This window comes from Nicotiana tomentosiformis, chromosome 4, assembly GCF_000390325.3.
Source record: "Nicotiana tomentosiformis chromosome 4, ASM39032v3, whole genome shotgun sequence".
Taxonomy (NCBI): domain Eukaryota; kingdom Viridiplantae; phylum Streptophyta; class Magnoliopsida; order Solanales; family Solanaceae; genus Nicotiana; species Nicotiana tomentosiformis.
This window is the reverse complement of record NC_090815.1, coordinates 57,432,915-57,445,619: the sequence shown is the minus strand read 5'-3', so window position 1 is coordinate 57,445,619 and position 12,705 is coordinate 57,432,915. Positions and strand designations below refer to the sequence as shown.

At 37.2% G+C, this 12,705-nt stretch overlaps 1 protein-coding gene and 1 non-coding gene across 2 annotated transcripts; one reads left to right on the top strand and one right to left on the bottom strand.

Moving 5' to 3' along the window:
• Positions 1-4,932: 4,932 nt before the first annotated feature.
• On the bottom strand, positions 4,933-8,309 carry LOC138909736 (uncharacterized). Its single transcript, XM_070200948.1, has 7 exons — positions 8,070-8,309; positions 7,746-7,889; positions 7,370-7,607; positions 6,564-6,752; positions 6,072-6,470; positions 5,722-5,826; positions 4,933-5,435 (listed from the first exon to the last, which is right to left on the bottom strand). Exons 1-7 carry the CDS (start codon positions 8,307-8,309, stop codon positions 4,933-4,935), a joined length of 1,818 nt encoding a protein of 605 aa, XP_070057049.1.
• LOC117275138 (small nucleolar RNA R71) lies at positions 8,155-8,261 on the top strand. The gene has a single exon (XR_004505292.1). It is a non-coding gene; the product is annotated as a small nucleolar RNA R71 (small nucleolar RNA).
• Positions 8,310-12,705: the final 4,396 nt, after the last annotated feature.

Below are 12,705 nucleotides of genomic sequence, written 5' to 3'. Positions count from 1 at the left end.
CCTCCCCCAGCCTAAGAATGGGCAAGTGCGGCCTGAAACAAAACCACCTAAGCAAGGCCAGTGCAAACTGTCAGAATTTGAGCTAAGGCCTCCTGAAGGCCTGAAATCACAATGGGCACAGGTGGTGCCCGAGCTGGCCCCACAGGCTCATCCACAATCGGAACCTACTCCTGAACTGAGGCAACTGGTGTATCTGCAGGTGCTGCCCTAGTTGCTGTGCGAGCTGCACCTCTGCCCCTACCGCGGCCTCAACCACGACCTCGGCCTCTCGCGGCCCTAGCTGGTGGTACTGGTGGTTGTGCATCCTGCCCAGTAGTACGTGTCCTCACCATCTGTGAGAGAATAGAATAACACAAATTTAGTTACCCGAACCAACAATACGCACGACAAGAATATAAGAATGTGAAATTTCCTAAGGGTTCGGCAGTCTCTCGAAGATAAGTACAGACGTCTTAGTACCAATCCACAAGACTCTACTAAACCTGCTCATGACTCGTGAGACCTATGTAACCTAGGCTCTGATACCAACTTGTCACGACTCCAAAACCAACCGTCGAGATGACGCCTATCGTGGTACTAGGCAAGCCAACTACTCAACCAGATCGCCAAGTAAAAACTTTGAAAAATAAAACGAAAGCCGTTAATATTTAAGAAACAATTTAAAAACCGAAATAAACCACAACGCAATACATATCTCTCCCAAAAATTGGTGTGTCACCGAGTACATGAGCATCTATACAAGGATACAGTCTACTACAATGTCTGAGGAATAAGAACTGAAATACAGATAAAGAAAATGAAGGAGAGTCAAGGCTTGCGAACGCCATGCAGCTACCTCGATAATCTCCAAGATCTCGACTCCTCACTCAGCAGCCGCCGTAACCGGAAGTACCTGGATCTGCACACGAGGTGCAAGGTATAGCGTGAGTACAACCAACTCAGTAAGTAACAAACCTAAACTGTGGGCTGAAAGTAGTGACGAACTCAACCGGCACAGTTCAATACAAAAAATAACAGTACAGAAATATAGACATGCTTTCAAGTTCGATAGATATCTTAAAACAGCAAAATGGATCAAATATGAATGTTATGAAAAACATAACTCCTCTACTTCTAGCATGCCAATGCACATGCTGTATGTGATGCACCATGCTGACAGCCTCATGTGCTCACACTCTCAATGCTCAATCACTCGGTACTATATATGGCCCAAACGGCCCAGGGAAGATCCATCCCAAAATACATACATCACTGACCATCAGTCACCCAGTATCGAGTAGGAAAAATCCAGCCCGTAGAGAAGATCCATCTCCAGGTATAAAATGTTTCGGACAAGATCCATGTCCAGGGAAGATCCATCTCTCAATAATATCAACCGCGCTCATTGGGGGTGTTTGCAGACTCCGGAGGGCTCCTTCAGCCCAAGCGCTATCATAAAGCAGTATAATCGTTGCGACGTGCAGCCCGATCCCATAATTGTCACTCATAATCAGGATCTCAGCCTCACTCAGTCATCAACCTTTCCAGTCTCACTCACGAGCTCACAATGTCATGAAAACTAGCCCGAAACAATGATATGATGTATCAATAAATAACAACCGAGACTGAGATATGATATGAAATGAATGAATATGATTGAGTACGTAATATCAATGAAATCAGTAAGATGACAGCAAGAAACGACCACTATGGGTCCCAACAGTACCGGCACAAAACCTAAACATGATATCTAGCATGATTGATAGCTCAATTACATTATCACATGATGAAAACATGGATATCATCAATATAGAATCACTATATGGTGCCATGGAATCATCCAGGTCACAATTCTCATGGTGCACGCCCACACACCCGTCACTTGGCATGTGCGTCACCTCTATACCAATCATATAACACATAATTCGGGGTTTCGAACTCTCAGAACCAAGTTTGAAAGTGTTACTTACCTCAATTCGGGGTAAACTCTACTCCAAAATTCCCTTGCCCCTCAAATCGGTCTCCAAACATCCCGAATCTAGCCAAAAGCAGTACAATACAATCAATATAGGCTAAAGAGAATCAATTCCACAAGAAAAATACGAAATTATAGCCAAAATCCGAAATTGGCCCAAACCCGGGCCCCGGGCCCACTTCTCGAAATCCAACAAAAGTCATAAAATCTGAAAGCCCATTCACTCACGGGTCTAACCATACCAAATTTACCAAAATCTGGCACCAAATGGTCATTCAAATCGCCAAAGTTTATTCTCTAAATCCCTAGCCTCAAACCTCCAAATTACACCTCAAAAACACACCATCTAGGTGGAAAATCAGTGGGGAAACATAATTATTGAAGAAAAATGGACACAAGGATCTTACCTCAAGAATTCCACTAGAAAATACCTCTCAAAACCTCCAACATCCGAGCTCAAAATGATGAAATGAAGCCAAAATCGCGAAGTCTCGCATTTATAGACTCTGCCCAGGACTTCCGTACCTGCGGCAACTTGGCCGCTTCTGCGGTCTCGTAGGTGCACCCTCATAGCCCGCTTCTGCGCCAAACTCTACACCTGCACCCCATTTTTCCACACCAGTGCACTCGCTTCTGCGAGACAAATCTCCGCTTCTGCGGAGTCAAGCTTCAAGGCCAAATCCGTTTCTGCGGCCCTTCTACCGCATCTGCGGTCGCGCAGATGCGGGAACACCATCGCACCTATGATCTTCTGCTGCTTCACCCCCTTGGACGCTTTTGTGGCTTACCTCCCACTTCTGCAGGCATGCATCTGCGGTTCCCACTCCGCATGTGCGATTACACCAGCATTTGAAAACCTTCAACAAGCCTACAACTTCAAAACTTGATCCGTTAGCCACCCAAAATCGACCCGAGGCCCCCCGGGACCTTAACCGAACATACCAACAAGTCTTATATCCCAATACGAACTTAGTCGAATTCTCAAACCACCTCAAATAACATCAAAAACATGAATTACACACGGATTCAAGCCTAATGAATTTTGAAATTTCTAAATTCTACAAACAACGCCGAAACCTATTAAATCACGTCCGATTGGTCTCAAATTTTGCACACAAGTCACAACTGACCCCACAAACCTACTACAACTTTTGAAATCAAAATCCAACCCCGTTATCAAAAAGTCCACTGCCAGTCAAACTTTCCAAAATTTTAACTTTTGACATTTCAAGCCTAATTCTACTCCCGACCTCCAAATCACAATCTGGACATGCTCCGAAGTCTAGAATCACCCAACGGAGCTAACGAAACCATCAAAATTCAAATCCGAGGTCGTTTATATATAAGTCAACATCCGGTCGACTTTTCCAACTTAAGCTTTCAATTAAGAGACTAAGTGTCTCAATTCACTCTGAATTCTCTTCGGACCTGAACCAACTAACCCGACAGGTCATAAAGCAACAGTAAAGTACAAAAATGAACAAAAAAGGGGGAACAGGACTACAACTCTCGAAACGACCGGCCGAGTCGTTACAATCAAAGTAACCGATAGATGTTGCTCAAAGTGTCTTCCAAAGTATAATTTTATCTTGTGACCATTTACCTTAAACTTGTCTCCTCTATTTTTTTTTCTGAATTTCAATTGTCCCGTATGGAGTAACACCAATAACATTGTAAGGACCTGTCCATCTGGATTTTAATTTTCCTGGGAATAACCTGAGTCGCTATTGTAAAGAAGTACCTGATCTCTAATTTTGAAACTCTTTGGTCGGATCAATTTGTCATGCCATATTTTTATTTTTTCTTTGAAACTTTTAGCATTTTCATAGGCTCCCAATCTCAGTTCTTCTAATTCATTAACCTGATTAAATCGCTTTTTACCAGCGGAGGTTAAATCAAAGTTCAGTGCTTTCAATGCCCAAAAAGCTTTGTGTTCTAATTCTACGGGCAAATGAAAAGCTTTTCCAAAGACTAATCTATACGGAGATATTCCAATTGGTGTTTTGAAGGTCGTTCGGTATGCCCATAATGCATCATCTAATTTTAAAGCCAGTCTTTTCTTGAGATTCCAACCGTTTTTTCAAGAATTCTTTTTAACTCGCGGTTGGAAACCTCAACTTGCCCTTGAGTTTGAGCATGATATGGTGTTCCTATTTTGTGAGTCACATTATATTTTGACAATAAAGTAGAAAATTGCCTATTGATAAAATGAGTTCCTTGGTCACTAATGATGAATCGCGGTGTGCCAAATCTGGTAAAAATATTTTTTCTAAGAAAATTGCATACTGTACGAGCATCATTCTTTCTTGTGGGGATGGCTTCAACTCATCTTGACACGTAATCCACATCCATAAGGATATATTCAAAAGAGTGAGAAGAAGGAAAAGGACCCATAAAATCTATTCCCCAAACATCAAATATTTCACATACCTGTATCGATTGTAGTGGCATCTCATCTCTCTTGGTGATATTACCTGTTCTCTGACAACTTTCTCATTGTGCTACATATGCTCGAGCATCTTTAAAGAGTGTGGTCCAGAAGAATTCGGCTTCTAAAACTTTAAAAGCCGTTCGATTTGCTACATAATGTCCTCCAATTGCTCCATCATAACAGTGATATAGAACTTTATTCATCTCTTCTTCAGGTACACACCTTCTAATGATATTATCTGCACAATTTTTAAATAAGTAAGGTTCATCCCACAGATAATATTTTGCATCAGATATAAGCTTTTGCCTTTGCTGGTAAGAAAAATCTTGCGGTATCCACTTTCCAACCAAATAGTTTGCGATATATGCAAACCAGGGTGGTTGAGTCACAATTGTGTCAATTGAAAAAATATGTTCATCGGGAAATTCTTCTTTTATCTCATTAAACTCAAGGGGAGGGTTTTCTAATCTAGACAAATGGTGAGCTACTTGGGTCTCTGTTCCTTTTTGTCCTTTATCTCAAGGTTAAATTCTTGCAGAAGTAAAATCTATCTTAATAATCTCGGTCGAGAATCTTTCTTAGCTAAGAGGTATTTTAAAGCTGCATGATCAGTAAAAACATTAACCTTGGTTCCTATCACATAGGAGCGAAACTTATCGAAAGCAAACACTACTGCTAGTAACTCTTTTTCTGTCGTGGCATAATTCACTTGAGTCTCACTCAATGTCCTACTAGCATAGTAAATGGGACGGAAAACCTTATCCTTTCTTTGGCCCAAAACAACTCCAACTACGGTATCACTAGCATCACACATGCTCTCAAAAGGTTGGTTCCAATAAGGGGACACAACTACAGGTGCAGTTGATAACTTTTCCTTAAGGGTTTGAAACGCTTTCACACAGTCACCTGAAAAATCAAACTTAATATCTTTCATCAAGAGGTTAGTCAGCGGTTTTGAAATCTTTGAGAAGTCTTTTATGAATCGTCTGTAAAAACTCGCATGACCTAGAAAGCTTCTAATGCCTTTCACAGTTGTGGGAGGGGGTAATCCTGCTATAAGATTAATTTTAGCCTTATTAACTTATATCCCTTTAGCAGTGATTTTATGTCCTAAAACAATTCCTCCCATAAACATAAAATGACATTTTTTCCAACTAAGAACTAAGTTTGTTTCTTCACATCTTTTAAGAACTAAGGTCAAGCGGTTAAGACAATCCTTATATGTTTTTCCAAAGAGTGTAAAATCATCCATAAAAATTTCAAGAAATTTTGTCAGTCATGTCAGCAAAAATTGCCGACATGCAACACTGAAATGTAGCAGGGGCGTTGCACAAACCAAATGGCATTCTCCTGTAAGCATATGTTCCATGAAGGCATATGAAGGTTGTCTTATCTTGATCTTCTGGTGTAATTGGTATCTGATTATATCCTGAGTAACCATCTAGAAAACAGTAAAAACCATATCATGCAATTCTTTCAAACATTTGATCAATAAATGGAAAAGGAAAATGATCTTTTCTAGTGGCATCATTGAGACGTATGTAATCAATACAGACTCTCCATATTGTAACAGTTCTGGTAGGTATGAGCTCATTATTTTTATTTTTTATAACTGTCATACCTCCTTTCTTTGGTACCACCCGAATGGGACTTACCCAGGGCTGTCAAAAATGGGGTATATAATACCAACTGCTAACAGCTTTACGATTTCTTTTTTCACTACTTCATATATTGCTGGGTTCAATCTTCTTTGCGGCTGGACTATTGGCTTGTAGATATTCTCCATGAGGATTCTGTGTATACAAATAGCCGGACTAATCCCTTTAATATCTACAGTCCACACCAAGACTCCTTTGTGTGCTTTTAATACTTTAATCAAACTATTTTCTTGTTCTGCAGTAAGAAAAGATGAAATAATTACTGGAAATAATTCTTGCTCAAAATAAACATATTTCAAATAATAAGGGAGAGTTTTGAGTTCTATTTTTGATTGAACTTCTTCGGATTTCATCTCTTCTTCCTCTAAATCTTTGTCCAATATTTCAGCTTCTCTTCTGATGGTGGGATCATCATCCTGTGTGGTGCCTGATTTGATCAAGCATCTTTACATTGAATCTGGAATTAATTTATCATCTTTAAATTCATCTGTAAGATAACTAATCATGTCAATTCAAAAACATGAAGATGATGTTTCAACTCCTGAATATCTTAGTATCTTTTGCATATCAAAGATGACTCTTTCTTCATCAACTCTCAAAATTAGTTGTCCTTGATTAACATCTATAATTTCTCTTCCTGTAGCAAGAAATGGCCTTGCTAAAATTATTGGTTTATCAGGACATTCTTTCATTTCAAGCACTATAAAATCTACAGGGAAAATAAACTTATCTACTCTTACGAGAACATTTTCAATTATTCCCTTAGGTTTCTTAGTACTTTAATCTGCAAACTGAAGAGAAACACTTGTGTCTTTCATTTCACCAAGATCTAACCTTTTAAAGATAGAAAATGGCATCAAATTTATTGAAGCTCCAGAATCACAAAGTACTTTTTCAAAATATACGCCTCCCAAAGTGCATGGAATTGTAAAACTGCCTGGATCACCATGTTTTTGTGGTAGTTTATTTTGAAGTATAGCACTGCATTTTTCTGTAAGCATTACCACAGAAACTTCTTCTAATTTTCTTTTACTTGACAAAATTTCTTTTAAAATTTTGGAATATGAAGGCATTTGTAATAAAGCATCAGTGAAAAGAATATTGATGTGAATTTGTTTTAAAATCTCCAAAAATTTTGCAAATTGGCTGTCAAGCCTTTCTCTTTTCATTTTTTGTGGAAAAGGAATTGTCACATGGAGAGGAGTCAATTTTTCAATATTTTTTCTTCTTATTTCTCTTCTGATGGTTCAGAGGGTGTTTCAACATTCTTATCCTTGTCTACCTATTGTCCAGATAGGTCTGCATAGGGTTCATCCAGCTCATTACCTGACCGTAAGATGATAGCCTTAAGGTGCTCTTTTGGATTTTTTTCTGTATTACTTGGTAAGGGACCTTGAATCTTTTTTGATACAAGAGTTGCCAGTTGGCTCAACTGAATTTCTAAATTTTTAAGGGCTGAATTTTGACTCTCCATCTTTTCATCAGTGGCCTTAATGTACTTGTACATAAGGTCATCAAGACTTGGATTAGCTTGTTGAGGCCTTTGTTGATATGAGGCTACTTGCTGATAAGGTTTAAAATTCAATTGCCCTCGGTTTTAATTCTGATATACGGGCAAACCCTGTATAGGTTGCTTCTGAAAGTTTTGAGAGATCTCGGCACTATTTGGATTGCTCCATTAAAATTTTGAATGTTTATGTGCCATTGGACTTCCAGAAGGGTAAGATTTGTAGCCGATAACATTGACTTGTTCATCATTTTGATGGATTGCTTGGCATTCATGGTTTAGATGATTTCCTCCACACATGTCACAAACTTCAGACTGGTTTGGTTGTTGTGTATTTACCTGAAAAGATTCAAACTTTTGTACCAAAGAAACAATCTGTTATGTCAGTGTATTTAAAGCATCTTCCTGATTTACTGTAGCAGCCTTCTTGATAATTACATGCTCAGATGGCCATTGGATGGCATTCTCAGAAATTTCATTCAACAATTGCTATGCTTCCTCTGTGGTTTTTCCCATTACAGAACCTCCTGCAACTGCATCTATCACATTTCTGGAAGAGGGTTTTAGCCCGAGATAAAAAATATACAACTGCATATGTTCAGGAATGTTGTGGTGTGGACATTTTCTTAACATTGCCTTTAACCTTTTCCAAGCTTGATAAACTGACTCTGTGTCAGTCTGCAGGAAATTAGATATGTCTTGCCTTAACTTTGTGGTTTTAGCAGGGGAAAAGTATTTATTTAAACATTTCTGAGTCATTTGATCCCATGTGGTAATTGATCCTTGAGGCAAACTTCGCAACCAAGTCTTAGCATCTCCTTTAAAGAAAAAGGAAATAGCCTTAACTTGATTGCTTCAGGGGATACTCCATTATACTTAGCAGTTTTAACTAGTTCCAGAAAATCAATTAAATGACTATGTGGATCATTACTTGAATCTCCAGTAAAGATACAAGATTGTTGGATCGTTTGAATCAGGCCGGCCCTGATTTCAAAGTTGTTGGCTTCCACTGGAGGCTTCTTGATACTAGATTCACAACTGAAGTGGTCTGGTCTAGCATAATCCCTTAGGATTCTGTTTGCTGGCCTTGGCGCCACTTCATCAAACTGATCCTCTATTTGGACTGATGGTGGTACTCCGCGTGGGTTGATATTTTCTACTCCTGATTCTCCATTCCTTCACAAGCTATTGTTTGAGAAGGCGTTGTCCTTTCCTGCACGATCGAAGAGATCTTTCAATTTCAGGATCGTAACTTGCCAACTCTTTTGTAGAAGAACGGGTCATAAACTAATTGAAATTCATAAAGTAAAGAAAATTAGTTCTTAAAATAATAATAGCAATAAACAAAAATAATAATAATAATAATAATAATAATAATAATAATAATAATAATGATAATAATAATAACAATAATAATAATAATAATAATAATAATAATAACAATAATAATAATAATAATAATAAAGAAGATTGCATAGATGATAAACAAGATAGGTGCCAAAGCAAAAAAGTATTAGTACAATAATTTTATTATTTATAGATAATAGTAATATTATACCACACTTGCAATAAAATAGATTTATAAAAATGACGCAACAAGTAAACTGTGACAAGAAAATATAATACTATTCATAGTAATTGTGTTAATACCCGTGATAGTATCTAAAATTGCAATGATAATATATATAAGGGCAGTTAATAGTGTGTGAGACTGTGAAAGTATTGATTATAATATTATTTTTTTGGTTAATAAAATACTGACAATAGTCTAATTGTAGTAGATATACTAAGGGATTTAATAAAAATAGTTGGTAGTAGTTATAGTGAGAAAGGAAAATAAAATGGTATTGTTACTATAACTATGATTGAGTAAAAAAAAAACGTTGTTATTAATATAAAAGTAATATTTAAGTGCAATTTAGGAAACAACAATAAAAAAATATTATAATAATAAGTTCTCAAATTTGTAATAAAATATTTAATCTGAAGTAGATGTATGTCAATCCCCGGCAATAGCGCCAAAACTTTGATGAAGCCAATGTGTATAAGATTTTGCTACTCGTACTCTAACAAATTCTAGTATAGTTTATGATATCTTCTCACGGAGATTGGAGAATCTAGCTACAAACTTATAATATTCTTACTACTATTTGAGAGAATCAAATTGATGAAATTTTATTTGTTGAAAATTTAAATTGCTTAAGTTGAAACAAAATAACTTTTGGAAGATTTATATTTAAAAAGAGTTGGGAATCATTGAACTCACTCGATAGCGTAATAATAATAAAATCTTAGCTTCTACATGTATTTCTCTTAAGAATAACTACTTATTGCTAATACAATTATATTTTGCTCACTAAAAATTAATCAATTAATAACACTTCGCGAGGTTATGTAAATCAATTAATAGATGACTCGTGACGATTAAACTGAAATACTTTTCCTGCCTGAATTGTGCTAAAAGATAGCAAAAACCTCTTGCGATTAATTTTTACTAAAAATCAATAATCTTGCCTACTACAACTCCTCCGTGAGAATTATAATGGAAGTAAGCAAGATTACAAACTTGGAATAATAGATTAATAAGAATTACTCTTACTCTATTATTTTACCCAATAGTTATCATATATTAATTTTGCTTCGTAAGAATTACAATATTGACATACAACTAACTTTGGAGAAGAAATAAATAGAAGTGATAATAATTAATTAAAACTAATATTCCAGCACAATATAAAAATATAAGTAGAAAGTTTCAGGTCAAGCATGTAGTAAAACTGAGATTAATATTATAACTATATCGAGCTTCATCAACTATCCCAATAAAAGAGATTACTCCATTATGGAGTGTTTAAATCTCACAAAGAAAGAAATTCTTAAAATACTATCAATACTCTTAGAAAATTCAAAAAACTATAAGAGAAAAGTGAAATAGATAAAGAAAGAAGCAAAGACCAAAGCTAGAGAAAAAGTCGCTAATTGGCACGTCTGATCTCCCCCTTTCAACACAAATATGGAATACTATTTATAGAAATCAAATCCCATAAGGTGCCATGTTGCCTCATGCTTCTTTTTTCATGTTGCCTTGATGCCTCGTGCTCTTTTGCCGTGATGCCTCGTGATCACTTTTTATTTCCTTTATTTGCGTTATCATGATATTTTTATTTTTTGCGAAATACTATTAAAAAATACAGAGAATTGACATATTATATATATATATATATATATATATATATATATATATGAATATTTTATAGTCATCATAGGTGCATAATGAAGGTTGGTTATGGATGGTCTCAGTTGCACGCATAGCCAGACCTCAGTATTATGAGTCGTACGGACGGTCTACTATGTTACACGTACGAGCCACTGGGTATTCATGTTTATGAGTGGGCCTTACGGACGATCTCTTATGAAATGCATAAGTGCCACTTTTATGTTTTAGTGTAGCCCTAGAGATGTTTGATCTGTCTGAGGTAAGTATTCAGATATAAGGTATGACGGCTAGAAAATATTATAGATGAAGTTCCATAATATGATAGTTTCTAGTACAGATAGCATATGGGAACAAGTTCAGGTATATTATGACACGAATTAGATGTATATACGAGATTAGATGTTCTCGGCCAACGGAGCCTTGCCTTTTCAGTCTACATCCTTTGTAAGGTATGTTGGATAATTCAATACTTAGATATGTTACAGGTCAGAATAAGGCAAGTATGATTCCCGGATCTCATTAGCCCTCCAGATTTCTTTCAGTATATCATATATACATGTCAATTCAGTTTCAATTAAGTTATTCATATGTTATCTGCCTTACATACTTAGTACATTTCTTTGTACTAATGTTCTATCGTCGGGGCACTACATTCATGTCTGCAGGTTCAAGTATCCAGTTTGACGGGCTCTTATCATAAACGGAGTTTATATCCAGCTGAGGATTGGCAAAGCTCCATTTCATCCGGAGTACAGCCGAGTCTAGAGGTTATCAGACTGCCCTATGTGTATATATATTTATGGGTAGGACTGTGTCCTGTCCTGATCATATTTTGATGTCAGATACCCTTAGAGGCTTTGTAGACACAGGTTCAGTATGTACAACATGTCCGAGGCCTTAACGGTCTGTGTGTATTCATATGTCGAGTAGGCTCGCTGATACATCATTAGCCCACTTACAGTTACACAATACGAGTTTTGGTTATGTTGGCCCATGTTAGTTACAGAAAGAATCAGTTCACCCATGTCGGCCTATGTATGTTCTTGTTTTTGTCGAATGATCATGAGTTATAGAGTGGTTCGCTAGGCCCAGTATGGCACCGGGTGCTAGCCATGCCTCCCCATGTTGGGGCGTGACAAAGTGGTATCAGAGTAGGTCGTGTCCTAGGGAGTCTACAAAGCCGTGTCTAGTAGAGTCTCACTTATGGGTGTGTTGTGCGCCACACTTATAATTGAGAGGCTACATGGCATTTAGGAAATATTACCCTTCTTTCGTTTCCAGATCGTGCCATAGAGCTGAGTTATAAGAAGTTGGTATGAAGTTCCCGCCGGATTGTGTATGCACCAGAGGTACAAGTATTATAGTAGATCTTGAAGGTGTGGATATAAATTCCACCTATATGGAAGGGAGGTTATGAAAGCGATAGAAGATGCGATGCAAGATTTAAAGATAAGTAAGGTAAAGGAGAAGAAGGTACGAGATACTCAAGTTCAAAAGGTTGTGAATAGTACAGACTTCAGATAGAGGTATAGAAGCGTTGTGGTTCAGTATCAAGAAAAGCTAGTGGTGTCGTCTGTAACACATCCTCCAGCCTATGGTTTTCGGGTATCAAGAGGTCTAGTTACGAGTGCAAAAAAGAATTAGAGGCAAAGTGATGTCTCGCTTGAGGTTCTAGAATAACATAAGAAAATCTATGGTGCTAGCAAGTTAAATAAAGGTTGCGAGTAGTACGAATAGATACATGTAGGTCTCAAGCTAAAGTATGGTAGAGCGACAAAGTTTTAGGTAGACATAAATAAGGATAAGAAAAGGTGAGTGAGGAGGTGACAGGAATAGGTAAGGCATCGAGATTAAGCCCATCAAAACAAGAGAGTTGATGGTTTTCGTAAGTTATAGAAAGCTCAGTACAACCTAAATGAACTCGGAGGATTTTAAGAC

Bases quoted from the DNA above. Each gene is read 5' to 3' on its own strand.
- LOC138909736 (XM_070200948.1), bottom strand. From the start codon at position 8,309: ATGACTCAGAAATGTTTAAATAAATACTTTTCCCCTGCTAAAACCACA. The intron at 7,608-7,745 runs GCACATAAACAT...AAACCTTATCAG, and splicing joins ACCCTTCTGGAAGTCCAATG to CAAGTAGCCTCATATCAACA. The intron at 6,753-7,369 runs GTAATGAGCTGG...TTTTCCCTGTAG, and splicing joins GGCTATCATCTTACGGTCAG to ATTTTATAGTGCTTGAAATG.